Here is a 25344-nt window from a genome sequence, read left to right on the forward strand (position 1 = left end):
CTGGAGGTGATAAGGAATGGCCGTGCTCTGCGTTCCTTGGCGTGACTTGATGGTGTCTTCCTGCGACTCTCCAGAAATGAAGCTGGCAGTGGATGTTAAATTGTTGAGGCCCCTGAGCTAGAGGGCCGTGGTTCCAGCGCTTAAGTCACAAGAAAGTACGGGCTGTTATTCCATTTCTTTGTACCCATTTCTTTGTACCCTTTCACCTATCCTCATCCTAAAGGAAGTCAATAGTCCTTGCGAGTGGCTTGATTACACATGGAAACCTTAAGCTCAGTGATAATGGCATTACAGTCAGGGGAGTTTCTTACATCTCTGGATTTGTCAGAGGTGTAGCTACATATTCCCATTCGGCTGAAGCATCATCGCTTCTGCGGTTCAATATTATGGGGCAACGACTTCAGTTTTCGAGTACTACTTTCAGTTTGGTCATTGCACCCAGGATCTTCTCCATGGTTCTGGTGGTGGTAGTGACAGTGTCGAGACAGGATTGTATTCTGGTCCACTGTCCATTAGACAACTGGATAATTTGGGCCAAGGGCGTGGAGAGAGTCTTCAGGGCGCAAAGTGGTTTCCTTGTTGCAATTTCTAGGTTGGGTGGTGAACTTGACCAAGAGCAAGTTACAGCCGTCTCAGACACTAGATTGTCTTGATGTTCATTTCGACATGAAACAAGACAGGGTGTTCCTGCCAGAGGCATGTATTCAGAAATGGATAGCACAGGTGTGGCTATTAACAGAAGCAATTTGCCCGGTAGTAAGGTCTTACTGCAGGTGTTCCGTTGATGGTAGCCACTGTAGAAGCAGTTCCGTGGGCAAGGGCGCATATTTCCTCTTCAGTGCACACTGCTGGCACGATGGAGTTCGCAGTCACTGTTAACTGAAGCTGTATCGAAGTCCTGAAGATGAGCATCCAAATGCAACGATGGTTGAAAGTGGACTATCTAAGGAAGGACATTTCCCTATGGACATTGGACTGACTGACATACTCACGATGGATGCGAGCCTCCAGGGTTGGGATGTTCTCTGTCGGGAGTTGATGGTGCAGGGGCATCTGGACTGCAGAGGAGCCTCTCTGGAGTATCAATCATCTGGAAGTATGGGTTGCACAGTTGGCATGCTTGCGGTTTTTATTGACTGCTTGCAGGGTCAAGCACACCAAGTAATGTCAGATGCTGCGATGACAGTGGCTTGCATCAATCGCCAGGAAGGCACCAAGAGTCAGCAAGTGTCACAGGAAATAGACCAGCTCTTGGAATTGGTGGAAGTACATATTCAGGAAATCTCCGCCTTCCACATTGGGGGGGAAAAGACAATTTAAGAGCCAATTTTTCAGCAGACTAGAGTCTGGATCCAGGAGAATGGGAATTGTCAGATTAAGCATTCCAGTTCATAGCGAGCTGCTAGGGCCTACCATTTATAGACTTGCTGGCAACATTGCTCATTGCAAAGGTTCTTCCCCTTCTTCAGTCGAAGGAGATATCTGAAGTCTTTGGGCATCGACGCACTTGAGCAGAAGTGGCCAGAAGACCAGCTTTGGTATGTGGCCATGTTGGGCAGAGTGATTGGAAGATTGAAGGATAACTTGGGACTGGTGCTTTTGGTGGTTCCATATTGACCCAGGAAGTTGTATGCAGATTTGCCGAGACTCCTGGCGGGCTCTCCTTTTCAGTTAACGGTCCACAGGGACCTACTATGACAGGGACCTATTCTTCATGCAGGTCTGTCTCAATTTTGTCTTTTGGGTGTGTTCCTTGAAAGGGCTCAGTTGTTGAAGTATGGAATCTCCTCTGCTATGATTTCCATCTTGCTTCGAGCACAAGTTTTTCCCCTCTTTAGATTATGTTCAGGTTTGGAGAGTTTTTGAGGCTTGGTGTGAGGAATGTGGTGTGCTTCCTTGTTCGGTTAAGATCCCCCTCATTTTGGAATTCTCACAGAATGGGTCACTTAAGAGTTAGCCCTTAAAGTCTTGAAGGTGCAGGTGATAGCTCTTGACTATTTTCAAGTGTCAGGTGAATGGTGGACTCTTTCTTTGCCAGTGCTCTCATGGAGCCTTAATCTGGTTCTAGAATTTTGGCAAATTCCATTTTTCAGCCTCTGCATAGCGTCTCCTTGAAGTTAGTCTTGAAACTGTGTTTCTCATGCAAAAGGGTAAACAGTGAAATGCCTCAGGGATCTGTACTTAGACCAGTGCTTTTCAGTATGTTTATAAATGATCTGGAAAGAAATGTGACGAGTGAGGTAATCAAACTTGCAGACGATACAAAATTATTCAGAGTAGTTAAATCACAAGCGGATTGTGATAAATTGCAGGAGGACTTTGTGATACTGGAAGATTGGGCATCCAAATGGCAGATGAAATTTAATGTGAACAAGTGCAAGGTGTTGCATATAGGGAAAAATAACCCTTGCTGTAGTTACACAATGTTAGGTTCCATATTAGGAGTTACCACCCAGGAAAAAGATTTAGGTGTTATAGTGGATAGTACATTGAAATCATCAGCAGTCAAAAAAGCAAACAATGTTAGGAATTATTAGGAAGAGAATGGTTAATAAAATGGGAGGGGAAAGTACTTCACTTAAGGATCTGCAAAATAGGATAATAGATCTTTCTCTGAAACGTGTTTTCTTCAGCAACACTATCCATGCAAATCTCGATCTGTGGTGACATTTTGATCTCTTATTACTTTGTTTTTTCTTCTTCTCCTGTATCCATTCTGCCTTGTTTAAACTGCTGGTGCCGGCATAGTCTCCTAGAAGGATTTTCTCTACCAAATTTTATAGGGTTTGGCATTTTGAAGGTTTTTCTTAATGTTTTATCCAATGTTTTGTGTTAGGGATACTGGGTTTCTCTGTATTGCATCACCTCTATATAGTAGCATTGATGTCCAGAGAAAGCTGTGTACTCTACCTCCATCTGCTGGTAGTGAAATATTATAACCCACCTATCTAGACTGGTATAGTAGAATTCATGGAAAGAAAATTTCTCCATCTTTGCCCATTTCTAAATCACAGGGATTTAAATATCTATTTAAAAAAAAAAAAAAGTTCACAGTGAATTCAATAAGTACAGTATCATTCCTCCAAAAAGGGAACTGGCTAGCATCTTTGGACTTGAAAGTCGCCTGTGCACACATCCCAATCAATGGAGCTCACCAAAAATAGCTACAGTTTTCACCCTGCAAAATCAGCAATACCAATACAGGGTGTTGCCTTTCTGAGTAATGCTTAAAGTATTCACCAAATGCCTAGCAATGGAAGCAGCTAGTCTATGAAAACAGAACGTACTAGTATTTCTATACTTAGATGACTGGCTAATATCGAGTCCATCCTTTAAAGGTTCAATTGAAGACACAAGCCTACTTATAACATTGATGCATTACCTCATATTCCCAGTCAATTATGAGAAATGAACATGCAGACCAAGGCAGTATCTAGAATTCATAGATGCATACTTGAATATGATCAAAGCAAAAGTATATCTTTGGAGAAGAAAGCAAAAAAATTAATCAGCTCTGGGGGAACCATTGCAACTTTGAGAACATCTGGTATAAAGCTTTGCTCTAGGCTAGAATTAATAATATTAGTTAAATAATAATAATAGTAATCTTAAGTCAGGGTTTTTAAGGAGTTTATAAGGAAGTGGATCCTGTATAGAAGAAGACGCTTTCTTCTGCCCAAGATTATTTTCAGACTACCAAAAGAAATCTTGTTGAATAATAATAAAAATTTGGTTATGGCAATTTTGACATCATTGTGAGAAGTGAAGATGTATCAGGGATGAAGTCTGCTCTAAAACTTATTTTAGACTCAAAATCCAAAACAGAATGAGGACTAGATTATACTCAAGACATGGACTATTGACTGGAAAAGGAACTTGGGCCTATTTTCAGCACATTTGAGAATTTAAAATATATTTTTTAAAGCTTTCCTAATCTCTAAAAGATAATACTTGATACTAGATTTTAAGAGATATTCATCCTCAACAGATTAATTTTTGCGCCATTTCCTTTCAAGGTACTTGGTCTGCTGTTTCAGGATTCTCAGACCCAAGTGAAACCTCGCAAAGTAATATGTAGTTCCGAGTCCGATAACGAAGAGAAGCAACTTGAAATACAGGCTTCTTTCATTCCATTCTAAGAAGAGATCTTTTTATTCAGTTGTAGTTCTAGGAAATCCCTTGAAAAGTCAAAACTGTGCTAGTTTCTCAAAGCCCTGGTCCTTCAACTTTCTGACTGGAACCTTGACCTTAGAAAGATTTATGTGGGGAACATTGAAAGACAGAGAGGGGTGGTCGGTCCAGCAACTGTAAAAACAGTAATGACAACAAATGCATCACATTATGGATGGGGGAAGCACATGTCAATATCTGTACCCAATAAGAATGGTTGCAAGAAGAATCCATGCTTCACATCAGTTTTCTAGAACTGAGAGCAGTTTTCAACGTTCTAAAGGCATTCAAGTCTTGGCTGAGAAACAAAACACTACAGATACAATCAAGTAGCCATGTTTTATATAAACAGGGAAGAATAGGTTCCCAGTGGCACTATAAAGAGTCCATAGCTATATAAAACTGGGCAACCAAACAAAACATGCAGATGTCAGCAATCTATCTTCCAGGGAAGAACAAAATAATAGTGAACAAATTAAGCCATCAATCACAACCATACAAGTGGTCTCAACAATCTCGTACTACAGAGCTGTTTCACAGCTTGAGGCACACCAGGGATAGACTTATTTGCATCTCCATTCAATCACAAACTACCAAGATGCAATGGTGAAGAATGCCATTCTGATTTCATAAAACAAAGAAATGGTGTATGCTTTTCCACCGATTCTACTAATAGTGAAAACCATTCTAAAACGGAGACAGGACATGGGAAAGATGATCCTGATTGACCCTTACTGGCCATGACAAAGTTTGTTTCCATGGTTAAGCAGACTAATGACAGATATAGCTATAAATAAGATAGTATTTGCCAGTGGTGATGGTGTTTGTGTTGTGGAAAAATAAACTTTGATTTCTCTGAGCTAGTAAAAGATATTTCTTTGCCAGTATTTGAATTGTGAATTTGCAAAAGTCATTTACATGTTCTTAGAATGTGAGCATTCTGGTTCCTGGATAATTAGTTATTAGTTTGATTGCTACCCCCCTACCCACCCCATTTCTCATTTTTTGATATATGGATTATTGCCCTCACTAGGAGGAAAGTCTTCACAATTAGTCACTTAAGCCTAGATTTACTAAACTGGGTTTTGAGGTTTTTTTTTGGGGGGGGTTGTTTTTAATCATGGAAGGGCCAAGATATTGTGAGGGGCGGTCCAACGATATTTTGCCCTTCCCCAGTAAAATATCATGGTGTTACCACGTTCTTTTCTACCATGGTAAAAGTCCAAGATCCAAAAACGCGACTGGGGCCTCTTAAATGTGCAATAGTGGCTCCCTATGCACGGGGCAGTCATCACTTTAAAGGGCCTTGAACGAGTAGATGTGAATCGGTTATTTACACTTTCCAATAATAGAAGGACTAGGGGGCATTCCATGAAGTTAGCAAGTAGCACATTTAAGACTAATCGGAGAAAATTCTTTTTCACTCAACGCATAATAAAGGTCTGGAATTTGTTGCCAGAGGATGTGGTTGGTGCATTTAGTGTAGCTGGGTTCAAAAAAGGTTTGGATAAGTTCTTGGAGGAGAAGTCCATTAATGGCTATTAATCGTTTACTTAGGGAATAGCCACTGCTATTAATTGCATCAGTAGCATGGGATCTTCTTAGTGTTTGGGTAATTGCCAGGTTCTTGTGGCTTTATTTGGCCTCTGTTGGAAACAGGATGCTGGCTTGATGGACCCTTGGTCTGACCCAGCATGGCAATTTCTTATGTTCTTGCAGCCTGACACAAACAGCCCCCCCAACCCAAAAAGGGTTAAAACAGCTACCCAGGGGTATTGCAAGACCCCCACTCACCCCGGGATTGTGTTTTGAGGCAGCCCTGCAAAAAAAAAAAAAAATAGTGACCTTGCAGCAACTTCTCACCCCACTCCCTATAAAATCAAAGGCCCCCCTTTCCATTAATGATACCCTTTATAGGTGCCTTCCCAACCCACAGAAATTACCCTGGTGAGATAATGTCCTTGCCCCCATGACTTTAAAATGCTCATTGATGGTGAGTGGAAGTCCTGGGATGCCCTCTTGTCCTGAGCCCCTTCAGTGCATTTTGGAAAATGGCACCAACTGATCCAGGGCTAGTGGCACCCTGGACGACTTCACTCACCAGCAGTTAGTCTTTTAAAGGTATGCGGGGTCCAGGGACTTGCCCACCCGGGTAATTTTTGGGGGTTGAGGGGGAACCAACATGGGGTATCATTAATGGAGAGGAGATGTGGGAGGTTTAAAGGGTTTTCTAAATGAGGTCCTTATCTTTGCCTGGAGGGTATTTGGCTTAATGGGGAGGGGGGCAGTGCATCACCGTGCGGTTACTGTTCTATTTTTTTTTTAACTTTTTTTTTTTTTGTGGGACTTCCTCAGAAGGTGGGCCCAGTGTGGGCAGAAGTCTTGCAGGTCCTCTGGTGGTTGCTTTAACACTTTTGGAGGGGATTCTTGTCAGGCCTCATAGCCCTTTAATTTTAGCACAGGAACATTGGAGACCCTTGTTAGACTAACAAAAACTGAAAAAGTGTAAATAGAAATTTCTCAGCTACCTTATTTTAAGTCAGCTGTGTTTTTATTTGCAGAAAATTTACTATGCATTAGCTGCTTTGTTTGCATTGTAATTTTATACATACAAAGCAGCTAGTTATAATTGGGGTGGATTTTTGTTAAAAATTAGAGAGATCACTGCAATATGGCTATATCATGCAATAAACACTGTTTAACGTGGCTTATAGCCCTATTGTGGCTTGGTAAATGACCCCTCAGTCACTTAAAATAGCATTCAGTTAACCCTATTTAATGACTGACAAATTTTAGTCCCGCTGTTGCTCATTGTGCATGGTGGTTGAGAGGTATATTAAGTCATAGAACACATAGAAACAAATATTGCAAAAACAAACTTAGTTTACTAAATGTTGTAAATATATGGATAATAAATCAGCAAAGATAAATATCAAAATTGAGTACAGTATCAAAGTAAGCTGTACACAAATCAATACAGGTAAATAGGAAACAGACAAATAAAGATAGAATATTAATCAAAGAACAAAAGGACAGAACACCTCCCTTATATGTCCTCCTCTATATAAGCCAGCGTTCATAGAAACCTGGAAGACTCGGGCCTGGGGACTCTGAAAAAGAACAACTCGCTTTCTGTTCCTTTCAGCTCATCCAACTAAAATAAGCAAATGCTATGCTTTATATATCTTTCTGCAAGTTAAGTGCTTCAATTTGCACTTTACCCAGGAAGGTATTTCAGTATCAGTCTTTTGATCTCCCATTTGGTGAAAGACACCAACTGTTTAACTTATTATCAGCTCATTGATATCTGTACCAGTCTTTAGCATTTGATCTTCCCAGGTGATAAAAGATACCAAATGTCTTAGTCTTTGTTCTTCCCAGAGACACCAAATGTTACTTTTGACAATCTATCAGCACATTGGTACCAGGAAGTCTCAGAAATAGAGCAAATGGTGATAGTGTCATGCCTTTGTACAATCTTTGAACTTAAATAATATGCAATATATTGATTCATACTTATCAGTCACTGGAGTCTGTTCTAATCCATAGCTGTCTATTCGCAGCACAAAGTCTTCCAGAGATCTAACTAGATTGCCTAAAGTTATCCTTATACACTCATTCACTAATTAATATTAATCACCCCGTTATCAAATTTAAAAACCATACAGTTTGACACCTAATAAATTTAAAAACCCTAATTGCATTTAAGAATCCTTAAATTGAGACATATCAACCTTAAACTTTATCAACTCAACAAATTGAGATGCAGACAGAAGCCCAGCAGTGAGATAGGGGCTATCTAGTGTTTTGCACTGAGTGTCACATGCAGTGGCATAGCCACGGGTGGGCCTGGGTCCAAATTGGGTGGACTCTAGACTCTGGAACTTTATCAACTCAAGTAAAATGGAAGTACAGTTCTTTGAAATTTTATGAAAGTTTTCAAAACAATAAGAAAAATTTGAAAAAAATATAATCATAAAAAAATGGTGATTGGACCGATGATTAAAAAAGACCTGTAACTGTGGCAATACAAGTTTACGCTTGTTATCTGTGGGTGGTATGAAGGTCCTTGAATTCATCACAAAAAATTGCTATACAAAGCACATGTGATACTAACAATAATATAAGATAAATGTTTTATGAAACAACGTAATTATTATAAGATTTCAATTATCCCAATATTGACTGGGTAAATTTAACAGCAGGACATGCTGGAGAGGTAAAGTTCCTGGATGGAATAAATGACTGCTTCATGGAGCAAATTGGTTCAGGAACCAATGAAAAAGGGAGCTATTTTAAATCTAACTCTTGGTGGAACGCAGGATTTGGTGAGAGGTAAAGGTGGTGGGGCCACTTGGCAATAGTGATCATAACATGATCAAATTTGAAGTAAATTATCGGAAGGGGGACAATATGTAAATCTACAGCTCTAACACTAACTTTCAAAAGGGGAACTTTGATAAAATAAGGAAAATAGAAAAAAACTGAAAAGTGGATCTGCAAAGGTAAAAAATGTACAACAGATGTGGAGACTTTAAAATACTATCTTAGAAGCGCTGTCCAGATGTAGTCCACGCATTAAGAAAGGTAGAAGGAAGGTCAAACAATTACCAGCATGGTAAGGTGAAAGTTGCTGCTTTAGCCAAAAAAACTCCTTCAAAAATTGGAAGAAGGATCCATCTGAAGAAAGTAGGAAAAAGCATAAGCATTGTCAAATTAAATGTAAAACATTGATAAGACAGGCTAAGATAGAATTTGAAATGAAGTTAGCCATAAAGACAAAGACTCATAATAAAATCTTTTTAAAATATATCTAAAATAGGAAATTTGTGAGGAAATCAGTAGGACTGTTAGATGATTGAGGGGTTAAAGGGAATCTTAGGGAAGATAAGACCATTGTGGAAAGACTTAAATTAATTCTTTGCTTCCGTGTTTACTAAGAAGAAAGTTGGGGAGATACCGGTTCCGGAAACTGCTTTCAAGGGTGACGATTCAGATGAACTGAACCAAATCACGGTGAACCTGGAAGATATAGTAGGCCAGATTGACAAATTAAAGAGTAGCAAATCACTTAGACTGGATGGTATATACCCCAGGGTTCTGAAAGAACTAAAAAATGAAATTTCAGATTTATTACTAAAAAATTTTAACTTATCATTAAAATTGTCCGTTGTATCTGAAGTCTGGAGAGTGACCAGTGTAACCCAGATATTTAAAAAGGGCTCCATGGATGATCTGGGAAACTATAGACTAGTGTGAGCCTGACTTCAGTGCCAGGAAAAATAGTGAAAACTATTTTAAAGCATAGTTTAATGGAACACAGCCAGCTTGGATTTATCCAAGGGAAGTTTTGCCTCACAAATCTACCTCATTTTTTTGAAGGGATGAACAAACATGGATAAAGGTGAACCAGTAGATGTGTATTTGGATTTTTAGAAGACATTTGACAAAATCTCTCATGAGAGGCTTCTAAGAAAACTAAAAAGCCATAGGATAGGAGGCAATGTCCTTTTATGGATTGCAAACTGGTTAAAAGACAGGAAACAATGTGATTAAATGCCATTTACTCGTTTCAACGATTAAATGGCCAACGATTAAATGCCAACAAATTTGTTTCATTCGTTTAATTCGTTTCATACGTTTCCCATTACATGTCAATTAGATGTGCATTCGTTTCATATGTTTCATACGTTTCATATTACAGGCTTGTATAGGAAACATATGAAACGGATGCATATCCCTACTAAATGGTCTGTTTTCACAGTGGATAAAGGTAAACAGTGGAGTGCCTCAGAGATCTGTACTTGGACTGTGCTTTTCAGTATATATATAAATGATCTGGAAAGGAATCAGACAAGTGAGGTAATCAGATTTGCAAATGAGAAATAGTTAAATCACATGCAAATTGTGATAAATTGTAGGATGATCTTATGAGACTGGAAGATTGAGCGCCCAAATGGCAGATGAAATTTAATGTGGACAAGTGCAAGGTGATGCATTTAGGGAAAAATAACCCGTGCTGTAGTTGCACGATATTAGGTTCCAAATTAGGAGTAACCACACAGGAAAAAGATCTAGACATAGTGGATAATACATTGAAATTGTCGGTCCAGTGTGCTGCAGCAGTCAAAAAAAGCAAACAGGAATTATTAGGAAACGAATGATGAATAAAAAGGAGAATGTCATAATGCTTCTATATCGCTCCATGGTGAGACTGTACCTTGAGTACTGTGTGCAATTCTGGTTGCCGTGTCTCAAAAAAAGATATAGTTGTACTAAAGAAGGTACAGAGGAGAGCGACCAAAATGATAAAGGGATTGGAACGGCTCCTCTGTGAGAAAAGGCTAGAGGTTAGGGCTATTCAGCTTAGAGACGAGACGGCTGAGGGGGGGTTATGATAGAGGTCTATAAAATCATGAGAGGACTAGAAACAGGTAAATGTGAATAGGTTATCTACTCTTTCAGATAATAGAAGGACTAAGGGGGCACTCCATGAAGTTAGCAAGTAGCATATTTAAAACAAATTGGAAAAAAATTATTTCACTCAATAAGAACATGCCATACTAGGTCAGACCAAGGGTCCATCAAACCCAGCATCTTGTTTCCAATCCAGGCCATAAGAATCTGGCAAGTACCCAAAAACTAAGTCTATTCCATGCTACTGTTGCTAGTAACAGCAATGGCTATTTTCTAAGTCAACATAATTAATAGCAGGTAATGGATTTCTCCTCCAAGAACTTATCCAAACCTTTTTTAAACGCAGCTACACTAACTGCACTAACCACATCCTCTGGCAACAAATTCCAGAGTTTAATTGTGCATTGAGTAAAAAAGAACTTTCTCCGATTAGTTTTAAATGTGCCCCATGCTAACTTCATGGAGTGCCCCCTAGTCTTTCTATTATCCGAAAAAGTAAATAACTGATTCACATCTACTCGTTCAAGACCTCTCATGATTTTAAACACCTCTATCATATCTCCCCTCAGCCGTCTCTTCTCCAAGCTGAAAAGTCCTAACCTCTTTAGTCTTTCCTCATAGGGGAGCTGTTCCATTCCCTTTATCATTTTGGTCGCCCTTCTCTGTACCTTCTCCATCGCAACTATATCTTTTTTTGAGATGCAGCGAACAGAATTGTACACAGTATTAAAGGTGCAGTCTCACCATGGAGAGATACAGAGGCATTATGACATTTTCCGTTTTATTAACCATTCCCTTTCTAATAATTCCCAACATTCTGCACAATTAAGCTCTAGAATTTGTCAGAGGATGTGGATAGGGCAGTTAGTGTAGCTGGGTTTAAAAATGGTTTGGATAAGTTCCTGGAGGAGAAGTCCATAAACTGCTGTTAAACAAGTTGACTTAGGGAATAGCTACTGCTATTACTAGCATTAGTAGCATGGGATTTATTTAATGTTTGGGTACTTTCCAGGTGATTGTAACCTGGATTGGCCACTGTTGGACCCTCAGTCTGACCTATTATGGCAACTTTTTTATGTCCTTAGGTGTCTCCAGGGGTCTGTGCCTAGGAGGGAAGGGTTAGGATGGCTGTTCTAGTTAATGATTCAATCATTAGGAAAGTAGAATGCTGAGTGACTGGGCATGAGGATCGCTTGGTAGCTTGCCTACTTGGTACGAAGATAGCAGATCTCACATACTACCTAGATAAGGTTTTAGATAGTGCTGGGGAGGAGCTGGTTGTCATAGTACATGTAGGTACCAATGACATAGGAAGGTGCTATAGGGGAGGTTCTAGAGGCTAAACTTAGGCTCTTAGGTAGGGAGGGGAGGAGAAGGTCCTGTGCTCCCTGATCTTTCATTAGTGGACCTTAGCTTTAAGGGAAAGTGGCAGTGATAGAGTGTCTGAGGAGGAGGCATGTTCCCCCTAAAGAAGTGGATAATTCAGCTATGGTTCAGTTGTTCCACAAAGAGGAATTTCTCCCATAGGTTCACAGTCCCTAAGAATGCTTGACATAGTGGGGCAAAAAATAATTAACAAAAAAAGAATATAGGAGTATTTTGACTCAGAAGAGGACACTGTGATGTTTAGTTTAAGGAAGCCATTCAAAGCGTTAGTATGGCATAGAAAAGGATTTGATCTCTATGTAATGGGATTCCCCAGCATTAAATTTTAAAGGGGGGTAAGACTAGGTAAGGCTGTATCCCTTCCTGGCTCAGGAAGAGGAAAAGCTTCAGTATCCTCGAGTGAATAACGCTCATTTGACTATCTCTAGGAGGACCACTAGTCCTGTGGAAGGGGTCTTTGTCATCAAGGATGCTCAGGATAGGGCTGTGGGCTTTTGAACTTGCTTGTTTGGTTCTGTAGGCTGCTGGATGCAGCAGTATTGTTGCTAGTGCAGGATTGCTTTTGTCGCAACACATACAGGAAAGTTACTTATAATGTAAGGGGATAATACTGGAGAATGCTGTTCAGATAGCACCGTGGGTGATCTTTTTGTGGACACCTCATATGAATTTGTCCGGGCTTTGGCTAGGAGTATGGCTTCCATTGTCGCTGCAGATTGTTTTCTATGACTATGTAACTGGCCAGCAGTTTCAATTTCCAAGACAAGCTGGACCAAACCTTACTTTTTTGGGATAAGGTTTAGAAAAACTGGTGAAAGCATGGGTGGAATTAAGTTTCCAAAGTACTCGAAGACAAGTCTAGAGGGACTTTGTGACCAGCTCCAGCTTGGAGCCACTTTAGAGATTCCAGGCGAGTGAAGCTGGTGAGGTTGATGCATGGCCAGTGATTTAGATCCTTTAGTAGATTCCAGTCCTTTTGGAACTCCAAGAAGGGGGGAGGTAAGGATGGAGTATCAAGGCTGTCCAGAATTGTCATTCCTTCCAATGAATGTGTGAGAGACCATTCTCTGGTGCAAAGGCTAGTCGGATGGTTGTCAGCTTTTTACCAGAAGTGGGTCCACATTACTTGGATCATTGGGTCTTAATTGGGAACATCTACGCTCTGGAGTTTTCCCATCGATTTTTCAGATTTGATTTCTTCTTGTTCTGTTCATAAGGTGAAGCCATATGGTTAACGCTTTTGTGGCTGCTCCATATAGAGACTGTGGTTCTGGTCCCATACGCTCGGTGGGGTTAAGGTCTGTACTCAATTTACTATGTGGAACCAAAATAATGGGGGTAACCTTTCACCCTGTTCTGGACCTGAAGCAGCTGAACAAAGCTCTGAAGGTGGTTATGGTAGCCAGCACAACAAGGAGAATTGTCATTAGATCTAACAAAGGTGTATCTGTATAAATTTTATTTTAAAAACTTCTATCCCATACATATATAGTATGTTCAAGGCAGATCACAGTAAAATACATACATATAACTATCTGTGAACACAAAAATACAATAAAATAACATTGAAACTTAAAACAGTACTGAATAGAAAATAAATGCTCTGATAAAAGAAGGGCATCCGAAATATCTTCGCTTTGCATTGATGGGGGTGAGAATACCTTCAATGTCGGGCTCTTTTGTTTGAGTTGGTTACAGTTCCAAGATATTTTTCTAAGGTGATGATTGTGGTGGCAGCCCTGCATTGCGAAGGTAATTTGGTGCATCTATGTCTTGACAACTGGTGGATCTGACCAAAGTTGGCGCAGGAAAGCGAATCAGCAATGGCTAGAGTGATGCAGTATCTGGGCTAGGTTTCCAATTTTGACAAGAGCATCTTTCTTCCCTCTTGATACCTGAAGTACCTGGGGGTTTGGTTCAGCATCAGGAAAGTCTGGGTCCAGTTGACACACAAAGATCTGGAAGTTGTAGAACCAAATGCATGGTTTGAGGATTCAGAAATCCAGCATGTGGATTTATCTTCAGGTATTGGGTTCCATGGAGGCTGTCTTGGATTTTAGTGCCTTGGACAAGGGTGCACATGAAACCCTTGCAGAGGGACTTGTTCTCGACGTGGTCTCTTCAGTCCCAAGTGTATTTCATGAAACTCCCTCTGATATAAGCCAGAGAAAACTTTGCTCTGGAAGCTAATATGTAAGAACCTGACAGTAGAAGTGGATCTTTCATCTCCGATTTGGATAAGAGTGACCTCAGATGACAGTCTCTGGGGCTGGGACACTTGTATAGTGGCTCAAGGCACTTGGATTTCGGAAGAAACCATGTGGTCCTCAGTTGTTTGGAAACCAGAGCAATAAGGAAGGCACTCGTTTTAATTTGCTTCCATTCTTCAGCGTCAGGCAGTCAGGATCTTGTCAGCCAATGCTATGGTGGTGGCACATGTGATTCCCAAGGCAGAATCAGGTGTTGGCATGTGGCAGAAGTGGGTCTGTGGTTAGCCTGAGTGCAGTATGCAAGTAAAAGGGTTTCTCCACTGCTCTTATAGTGGGAGTAGAAGAAATGCAAGCGGGCTTCTTCAGTTTTTTTACAGGGTGGACCTCAGAAAATCATCTGTCCTAGGTGTTTTCCCAGATTGTATCCAAATGGGGAGAACCAGTGATGGACTTGTTTGTGGTCAGCAGAAATGCATAAGTGTGATGATATTTCAGCCGAAGGAGCGTAAGAAGTTTGCGGTTTGGATGCCCTGTTTCAAGGCTGGCTGGTTCATTGTTCCCTTTGGAGGGTAGAGTCTTGCAGAAGAGTTCTGGGCATCGGGGACTAGTGATATCAATAGCTTCCAATTGTCCAGGGTGTCCTTAGTATGCAAATCTAGTAAGGATGCTGGACAGGATCCGCTGTTGTTGCCTCAGGATGGCCTACTCTTCAGGGGTTGGTGGGTCACAAGGTTCTGTCTTTCAGCTTCACCCATGAGAGGGCATATCTGTCAGGATATTTTCAGAAGGTTATAGAAATCCTCTTGTGGTCCAAGAAAGCTTTTACATCCTTGACATATATAAGAGAGTCTGAAAGTTGTTTAAGGATTTGTCCTCAAATAGGAAGATCTCAGCTAGAGGAGCTTCAGTTCTTTGTATCTTAGAATTCCTGCAGTGAAGATTGGGTAAGAGTTAGTCCTTAATTACTTTAGGGTACAATTGACGGACAGACCGTTATCATCTTATCAGGTTCTTTCTTTAGGAAGTGAAGCATATTTGGCCTTCAGTAAGAGAATCTGTGCCCTTTTTCGGGTTCTTCAGACAAGGTGGTGTAGATTCACATGGTTCCTTTCACATTTTTTCATCTTAACTAGATGGTATGCCTCCCTTCTTTTCAGAGGGACTCACTCTGGTGGAAAAGTGTGCTCTCGTTTCATATTTAGATGTTAGTTCTTCTTCTGGAATTAAAGGTCACTAACCAAGTATTTTTTCGGTTTTGTAGTTCTAGAAGGGTTGGCTTAACTTTGAAGGGCATCAGTAGCTCATTGTAGTAAGGAAGTGATAGGGGAGGCTTGCCTATCCAAGGGGATTGTTGCTTCCCAAGAAACTGATGGTGTACTCTACCAGGCATCCCGCTGAATATCCCTTGTAACTTAGCCAAATATAGCTGAATATTGAGCCCCTAATACCTGGATTACACAGCAGATCTGTTTCTTTTGAGATTAAACATGAAGACAGAAAAGCAGTTGGAAAGTAATGTGTATGTGGGTTGTTTTTTTTTTTTTTCTTCCAGTTTCCTCCTTATGCAACAAATGAGATTGGCAGAGTTACTGGCTTTAACAGACGGGAACTTGGACATGGTGAGCGATACCTAGAAAAACAATGAAACCTACAACAATTGAATTCGTTTGTGAAGTACAGTTTTTGTATTTGAATTATTTGTGTTTAAGTACAGGCGCCCTGGCGGAGAAAGCGTTGATACCTGTAATTCCTAAAGATTTCCCTTTTACAATAAGAGTCACTGCTGAAGTTTTAGAAAGTAATGGTAAGTGCTGGAACCATAATGAAGAAAATACTTTAATTTGTTACCTAGAGCATGGTTTGCGAACAGGGCTTAATTTGTAGACAAAAAGGAAGTGGAATTTGTAGAGTGGGAGGGTAGGAGAGTAGTGGGGCTAGGGCCAGGTATGAACTCCCTCTCTCCCAGTCACATATCCAAACACACTCTTCTTTGTCCTTACCCTAGTAATCCTCCATCCCTAGCCCCCACCAGTGATCAACCCCTGCTGCCTTCACCTACCAGAACTGATTTACATTACTGCTTCTGCTCCATCTCCTCAGGCCCTGGAAAAAAAGTGGCAGAACACAATACTAGGTCAATTCTGCCAGAAATGAAACCCTGGGTAACAGACACAGCAAGGGATGAATTAGCGCGAGTTTGAAACTTGTGAGCAGTAGTTTAATTGCCAGGGTTAAAGCCTTGATTAACACTACTGCTTACAAGTTTCAGACTCGCGCTAATTCAACCCCTTTTGTACTGTTCTTTGTGCTGGAGGGTCTGGATCAGGATCACACCCTCTTCTCCTGTTCCTTGCAGAGCAGGCCGGGAGGGGTTGGAATAATAGGGGAAGGGATGAATCAGGGAGCAAAGTTGATGCTGTCTGCTCCAGCCTGACCCTACTCTTCTCTGCAGGCACTTCTAAAAGATTATCATTTAAAGAACGTAACACCCTACCTAGAACGTAGGCTGGAAAAACATTCAGGGACACTGGATCAGACTTTCATACACATTTAAAAACAAGAGCAAGAATCTTACATTTTAAACGCTGCTCAACAGGCAGCCAATGCAACTGAAATAGCAAAGGTGTTATATGCTCTCTAGGAGATACTCAGTGTCAGTCTGGTGGCTGAATTCTGTAATAGCTGTAAGGCCCGAATCAGATATTTTGGGAGGCCAATATACAACGAATTACAATAGTCAATAGTGTTCAATATAAAGGCCTGCACTAAGTCTGAAAATCACTCTTATCACTCATCATCTTAAGATGCCACAAGATTTTTAATTTAAAATACTCAGATGACACAATAGCACGCAATTGCCTATCAAACTTCAGTTTAGAATCAAATATGAAACCTAAATTCCGAACCTGCTCAGGAAATGGAAAACAGTTCCATTAATATTTATACCAGCCAACCGCTTTGGCCTTGGGTTCCTGGAAAACCTTACAATCTGTTTTAGAAGTATTAAGCACTAGACAATTTTCTGATAGCCAGTTATTAACTACTCCAGTTCTTGGGAGGTTATGAGTAACAAATTCTTCTATTAGATTGTTTGGTCATCCATTTTTGAAAACTGTATAAAGACTAATTTCAGATCATTTAACTTGGAACCTGGCACTTCTTTTTACACAGGCATATATAACACAGGCACCTGCTTCCGGTGCCAAATTTTGATAGACACTGGAGTGTTACCACTGCCACTATTCAGGCCTGCTTCCCAACCGCTTTCCTAAAAAGGCTGTGTTTCCATCTTGCGGCGGCAGCAACTTGAAAAAATTACCGTATTTTTCGCTCCATAAGACGCACCTGACCATAAGACGCACCTAGGATTCAGAGGGGGAAAATTAAAAAAAAAATAAATTTTGAGCTAAACTGGCTCTGGTCTGGGCGTCTTATGGAGCAAATTAGGGGACTGCATAGCTTTTTTTTTTTCTCCCCATTTTGTTTTCGGGTCTGGGGAGGGCCATTTCGGTCCACTCCCCAGATCAGAAAACTTTTCTTTCTCTGGGAACCCCTCCCTCCCCAAAAAAACCCCATCCCCACCCTCCTGACCCCCCAAGACCTGTCGACTTAATTTACTGCAACCCCCCACCCTCCTGACCCCCCCCAAGACCTGCCGATTTAATTTACTGCAACCCCCCACCCTCCTGACCCCCCCAAGACCTGCCAAACGTCCCTGGTGGTCCAGCGGGGGTCCAGGAGCGGTCCGGGAACGATCTCCTGAGCGTGGGCCGTCGGCTGCCAGTAATCAAAATGGCGCCGACGGCCCTTTGCCCTCACTATGTCACTGGGACCGACTTCCGCCATGGGATGGAGACACTGCTACTGCATCTCAAGGTAGGGAAGGAGGTGCCCACCACCACCTCCTCCCCCTCCCCCCAGCACTGCCTGTGGATGCTAGAAATGTAAATCCAGCCCTGAGTTTGTGCCTGCGGTGGTGGGGAAAAAGACAACAATGGGCAGTCTTCTGTTGGATCTCATCTTTTTCACTTCCAGTCTTTCACATACAAAACAGTGACATAGCTACAAGCCATGAAAATCACTATCCAATTTTGCCAATGTCCACAAATTAGCATTTTTCAAACTCATAAATAAAAATAGAGGGCAATCTTCATACTGTCCGCATTGGGATGAAGACCACACTTTTTATCCACAAGCTTTGCTCTAAATGCTCATACTTTCACGTTGAAACTTGGCGTGGATACAGAGTACATGTGGTAGCTTTCACCTTCCTTTTCTGCAGGTAGAAGTTTACTGGAAAAGTGCATGTGAAGATTTGTAAAAACAATTTATGTGTGTATATTTCCTTCCCCAATCTAAGCATGGCCATGGGAACTCCTCCTCTCAGTGCAGTGAAAAGTCCTTGCATTTTTCCACAACAGCAGACTTTTAGCCACATTGAGAGAGGGTGGTTTTTAGGCAGCCAATCAACATGAATAAAACACGTTTTACCCGAATAAATTGCTTTTGAAAATTGAGCTTTCTTCATTAGTTTCTGATCCTTTTTGTCTTCTGGATACAGACTAATGCACTCTTCTCTGCACAAGCATCCAGCTCTTTCTAGTTATTCCATTTTGCTATTCTGATCTTCATATTCCTATAATTATATGCAGACACAATATAACCACCATCTAAGTATGCACACCAGGATTTTTTGCACCCTCTGCCCACTTAAGGACTGCAGAGGACTGGGGGACATTTTGCTAGGGACAGAAATGATTTGGCAATATGGTTTTATGCTTGGTTGCCACCCGACAACAATCCACTTCATTTTATCTTGGCTTAGGTCAGGAAAAGATACTACCCTAATTGGAGTTATACTCCCCCAGTGGTTATTCCCAAGTCTATATCTCTTTTATTATGGAGTCTCCTATCAGAATTTTTTTCCTTTTGGATACCTTTTATTTTTTTTCAAGGTCCTCACTATTGGGGAAACTTCTCATTGACTTTAATCCCTATATGGGTATCCCTAACGGCTGTTCCTGCCCCACAAGTGTGTGGTCATTTTTCTTTTTGTAACGGAGCAGGATAATGATGCACAATAGACTCGCCTCAGTGTTTGTTATTTTATCCCATTCTAGCTCAGCCCCAAGCTTCCACGATATTTCTCTGAAGGCTGCAGCCCCACAGACATTGCACTGCACTATTCCTTTACCCTTCATATGTTGGATACCACCAAACTGTCAGAAGCAGCAGCAGGGATGGTTGTTTCCCTGATGAGCTGGCATACCAAAATTTCTATACTGAATTGGTGTTCAGGAAACAGGTGACTGAAGTAAGACTCCAAAGGCCACTTAATTGTTGTTGTGCATCATGGATAAATACATCTCAGGAATGACCTTTGTACTATTGCTTAGGCCTGAGCCTACTTTTGTGAGCAGGCCTTGCAGCACTACGTTGTGAGATTCTGACAGAAAAATCAGAGTTACTATACAGAAGCAGATGACATAATAGCTAGGAATTTTATTTATTTATTTATTTAACATTTTTTTATACCGGGATTCATGTAAAATTTTACATATCGTCTCGGTTTACATTGTAACTGAAAAACAGGCATGTGAGAATGCAATTACATAGAACAGGGCATAAAACTTGGATCAGAATACATGGGGAAAAAACTTGGAACATAATAAAGGGGGAAAAAAACGCATATTTATATTATTAGGCGCATGTATTTAATATGAGAGAGATAAAACTTTGGGGTAAGCTGATGTAGAGAAGGGTTACTAAATTGTAAGGGTGGCATGATTGGATAGTCTTAATTTAGAATGATGGCTAGTGTGATGGTGTTGATGTATGTTGTTGTCATACTTAGAACGCTTGCTCTTTTGATAGTGCAGTCTTTAAATACCCAAATAAATATACTAAATTCTGAACAATTTTGTTTTTAAAAAAGCCTGAAATTGAAGCTCAGATTCTTTCATAGAAAGCAGAAAATATGGCTTTGTAAAAGGGCCATAAATGAAGACTAGATTAGTTTATGGATTTAAACTTTTCTTTTCAAGATTGCTTTTCAGATCTGAGTTTGTGTTTGTTTCAGCTATGTGGGTAATCTGTAACCTCTTTTCTTTCTGTCGTTGTAAATCCTGTAGGATCATCTTCTATGGCTTCTGCATGTGGTGGAAGTTTGGCTTTGATGGACGCAGGTAGAGTACATGATATGACACTTTACGAGATCTGTTGTATGTATGCACAAAATATACATTTTAATACATACTTTTTAGGGTTGTAAATATGGTTGGCTATGATTTGATTTCTAAAATATTCTTTGTTCTATTGCTTTTTTTTTTTTTTTCTTATTACCATTGTTAGGTGTCCCAATTTCAAGTGGTGTAGCTGGTGTGGCAATAGGTCTCATCACCAGATTCAGTCCTGAGAAGGATGGAGAAATTGAGGATTATCGCTTGTTGACAGATATCCTAGTACGTGCAGCTTTTCATACTGGTATCACATTCCTTTCCTGTATAAAAGCTTGTCTTATTTTCTATGGCTCATGATGGTTGTGGAGCTCTAAAGCATACAATTCTTGTGTTCTTCCTTCTTGATGCACCTTTTTGGTTTTGCAGCAAGGCTCTGAGTCTGTATTTGTGCATTCTGCTAATGTACGTTTTTATTTTTTGTAGTGGTTTTTTAAATTAAATCCACTATATTCCAGCTCACTTGGAGCCTACACTAACTAGGACTGTGATGCTATAAGCCTTCATTTTGTTGTTTTCTTTCCTCATCCCTCACCCCTTCCATTTTTATTCTCTCACCCTCTTCCATCTATAACATAACCTTCACAAGAGCAGCTCTTGGTAGGGGACCCTCAGACCTTGGCTTCCTTTAGAACCAACATCCCAACCATAAATGTTGCATGATGGTTGGGAGTTCCTACTATCCTATTCTCTTGACTCTGAATGTAGCTTCTGCAACATCCCCAACCAGGTTTGTCCCATATGGTAGCACATAGCATTTTCACTGGGTCTTGTGCCATTAGTTGTTTAAGAAAGATGTCTTGCACAAAAGAAGTATAATGCTGATATTTTGCTTATTTTATTTAAAATTACTTGTATCTCTGCACCCTCCAAAGTTCAGGGCACACAATCGCTGTGCACATACAATAGAGCAATGAAACATAGATTAAAAATACTTAAAACTTCATACGAACCAACGAGGCTAACTTAATAAAACAAATTATTGCTGGGGTTATTATTGTTCCTTAAACTCCTTAAATGCTTCTTTAAATAAGTATGTTTTCAAGTTCTTCCTGAATTCTTTCGGGTCTGAAATGCTCCAGAGCTATATTGGTAGATTGTTCCACACCATGGGCCCTGCAGTTGAGAAGGCTCTTTCTCTTGTTGAATCTAGGCAAGCATAACGAGGACCAGGTATATCTAGAAGTGCTTGACTCGAGGAGTGTAATGAGCGACAGTGAGGCTCACTTATCTGACTATTAGAGCTGCCCTTGCAGCTTATGTACAAATAAACTGTCAGTGAAAACAGGCAAGGAAAATTGAACATGTCAAGTTAATTGCGTTAATTTTATTTTACTGGGTTTAGTTGTATGACCCAAACTACAAGTTTTAAAAAATTGAACCATTCTAAAATAAAACCATTTTTTCTTTTGTATTTAAACTTATCTGCCTATAAGATAATCAGATTCTCATTTAACCTGTTCAGCACTAGTGCTCTGTTCTGACATTTATACTGGGTTTAGAGGCTTATTTATTACACCATAAGGAATTATGCACCCAAAAATTGAAAATTCCATTTCATCCTGCTACACCAGTTCAGTCAAGACAAGTGGGTTATGTCCCCCTACCAGCAGATGGAGGTAGAGAACACAGTTTTCCTTGGTGACACCATTGCCACTACTTAGAAGTGGTGCAGCACAGGAACAAGCCCGTATTCTCTGCCTCTAGCAGATGGTAGGATAAACTGGTGGTGTAGCAGGATTTTCACTAGGTCTGCTGTCTCCTCTTCTTTCTTGGGGTTTGGCTGTGGAAATGGTTAAGTGTCAGGCACCTGGTATGCCCAGTGTAGTGAGTCCATGGTGAGAGCTCCTAGTCAGGTCTTGGTAAAGCCCAGAGGGGTTTGATTTGAAAGAAAGATAAGAGAATGAAGGAGTCCTGTGCTGAAGATAAGATCCTCCTCAACTTGACTCCAACTTCACCTCTCCTCCCTCCTCCCAACCTCATCTGCTCCATCTTCAGCTAGAAGGCCTGCTAAAATCAAAAAACAAAACAAACAAAAATAAAAACAAAAGAAGTAAAGTTCAAAGGAACTGAAGTGACTTGATTGCTTCGGCTAAGTGATTTGGAGGAGATTGTTTTTCAGTCGGCTCCAGTTTTGTCCTCCCATGCTGCATGTGTGTGGAGGGGAGGGACAGGTGTAGGCTACTGCCTTCTCATGAATAAAGTGGAGCATGGTCACCAGTGAGGAGCCTGCAGCTGCAGGCATACTGCTTATGCAATAGGCCCCATCTGCAGCATGAGCCTCTGAAATGGTGAGGTTACCATGGAGTCTTCTCTAACCTCAGAGCTATCAGCTACTGCCATGGGCGCGGTGAGGAAGGACTCTTCAGCTGTGCCATGGTCAGAGTTGCAGGTTTGGAGAGACTAGACTCACCGGTTTTTGGTGGGTTCAGTTGTCATTTTGGATTTTTTTTTCTCTGCGAGTCTCCCACCTCCATAAGGATGATGTAGCAAGGGTTTTGGGGGGATTTTTTAAGGGAGGATCCATACCCATGTTGGCCTCTGTGGGAGTTCAAATAAATCTACTTCTATGTCAGGGTATGCATTCCCCAGGTGATTTTCCTTCTGAATGTTGAAATTTCTGCACCAGTTCTCTGTGCAGTTCAGAAGCTTGAAGGGGGTGGGAAATATCAAGAGGGGTATTACCACTCTGGCTGCTACTAGGAAAAATTCTAAGGAGAATAGTGTCTTAACTCTCATGTGGTTGTAGTGGCACCACATTGGCCAAGGAGGCCATGCTCTCCAAAGACAAGCAGGATGACTGTCCTCAATCGTGGGCGACATCGAATGGAGCCCGGCAACAAAAATTTGTCAAAGTTTCTAGAACTTTGAGCGTCATTGAGCATTCTCATTCATGCAATATACCACACGTCTCTTCTTTTCCATGGAGCCTCACATCTCGCAGTTGGGTGAGCCTCACTCTTTGCACAAGTTTTGTATGCTTTTTTTCAAGTGCTGTTCATCTTGCAATCAATGTGGGTCTTTCCAGTTCTCCCGGTAGTGTCTTAGATAGATTTTTGTTATTTTCATTGACAATCTCCCAGGGTGACAGTGCACTCAGAGCCAGCCATCACAGCTGCCTCCATTGATTTTGATGTTGCGTCCCTTTTGTTTCACGATGGCATGTCCACATCCGGTTTTAAATGATGCCCCTGGTGTACAAGGACCATGTCTTTCATGGATCCCTATGATAGATGTGTCCTCTGCCTTGGAGCATCGCACAACATCCGGGGTTGCAGCAAGTACACCAAGATGGCCCCAGTAGGATATAAGATCCAGCTCAACAAGATGGAGCGCCTCTTTGGGATAGAGAAGACCAATGCATCGGCATCAAGGGACCTCTGAGCCACACAGAGCCATCAACATCTATAGGGATGCTGGTTCCATTGAGGTAGTTGGGCTGACAGCAGTGCCAGAGATCAGCAATCATTGAGCTCCTCCAGGTCGAGGTTTGTTGTCCTCAACCTTGGTACTGAGAAGGACCGATCCCAGTGAACATAAAGGGATACCAAAGAAGCATTGACATTGGCCCCCAACGATGAATGTTGCCAGGCATGGGGATGCACCAGCTTCTGGTGTGATGCCCCTGAAGTGACCCCATAGCAAGGAGAACCAGTCCTCCATCGATGCCAGAGGTATGCCACAGTCTTTTGCAGTTTTGTTCAGGTGATGGCGAAGCCCTTACCATTTCAGTTGATGACTGAAGAGGATACCAGGCATAAAATGCTAGATATCCTCCAGTACGTGGAGCCTCCCAAGGAGATTGTGGCAGTCCCAATGCACGAGATCCTTGTGGAGTTACCAATGAGGATATGGAAACACGCTCTCACAATGCCTTCCATTAATAGGAAGGTGGATGTGATTTATCTCATCCAAAAGGCTCTCTGATTTGAAAAGTCAGCTGCCCCACTGAGCAGTGGTAGTCTAATCTGCTCCTCAAGAATTCCAAGCAAGTGTGATGTTTTTGAAATGGCATCGAGGGTTTCTGCAGTGGGAATTGGTGCCCGCAGGCTTGCATTGCTGTGGGTCTCTGATCTCAGACAGGTTCAGGAACGACTATTTGATGTGCCATGTACAGGAGAGAATCTCTTTAGGGATAACATGAAGGATGCAATGGCCCAGATCTGGGATCACCATGCAACACACCAGCAACTCTCCACTGGCACTAAGGATGCAACCTCCTCAGCCAGGAGGCCATTGAGGTTTGGGTCTAGGAAGTCTTTCTGCCCAAAGAGATACTACCCTCTGCCACCTCACTCCCATCAGCAACACCAGACGTCTTGTATTTATCCCAGGCAGCAGAGGGTCCCGAAGCCCCAACTGGTGCCTCAGTCAACTTCAGGGATGGGATTTTGACTGGATTGCAAAGAACATAGCCAAATCGCTCATACCAGAAGTGATGGACTTGCTAGTCGGGGGAAGGCTGCTGTACTTTGCGAACTAGTGGCCCAATGTAACTTCTGACCAGTGTATTCTGTCCATTGTTTGCGAGGGCTACTAATTAAACCTATTAGGTAACTCGCTAAATTGCCCCCCCAGTAACACATCAGGAGGTACTAGTAGCGAAGCTCTCCTCCCTCTTAATGGCCAGGGCGGTCAAACCCACTCCACTGGGTCAAAGAGGGTGGGGATTTTGCTCCTGGTACTTCCTGATATCAAAGAAATCAGAGGGACTTTATCCCATCCTAGACCTGAGGGCCTTGATCAAATTCATCAAAAGAGAAAATGTCAAAACTCTTTCCCGTGGCATCCTAATCCCCTTTTTGCAAAAAGGGGACTGGCTATGTTCTCTGAATCTAAGACGCCTATACTCACATCGAGATCTTCCCAGCCATCAGATGTATCTCAGATTCATGGTGGGAAAGCAGCACTTCCAGTATTGCGTT

At 41.4% G+C, this 25344-nt stretch overlaps 1 protein-coding gene across 1 annotated transcript in view; it reads left to right on the forward strand.

Annotated features, from left to right (window-relative positions):
• The window catches only part of PNPT1 (polyribonucleotide nucleotidyltransferase 1), a 217967-nt gene that overhangs the window by 125517 nt on the left and 67106 nt on the right, over nucleotides 1-25344 (forward strand). The window contains exons 16-19 of the mRNA XM_029593742.1: nucleotides 15736-15802; nucleotides 15898-15987; nucleotides 20315-20368; nucleotides 20535-20644. Of these exons, the coding sequence (XP_029449602.1) occupies nucleotides 15736-15802; nucleotides 15898-15987; nucleotides 20315-20368; nucleotides 20535-20644 (321 nt within the window). The remainder of the gene's footprint in view (nucleotides 1-15735; nucleotides 15803-15897; nucleotides 15988-20314; nucleotides 20369-20534; nucleotides 20645-25344) is intronic.

The sequence above is a fragment of the Rhinatrema bivittatum genome, chromosome 3 (genome assembly GCF_901001135.1).
Source record: "Rhinatrema bivittatum chromosome 3, aRhiBiv1.1, whole genome shotgun sequence".
Lineage (NCBI taxonomy): Eukaryota > Metazoa > Chordata > Amphibia > Gymnophiona > Rhinatrematidae > Rhinatrema > Rhinatrema bivittatum.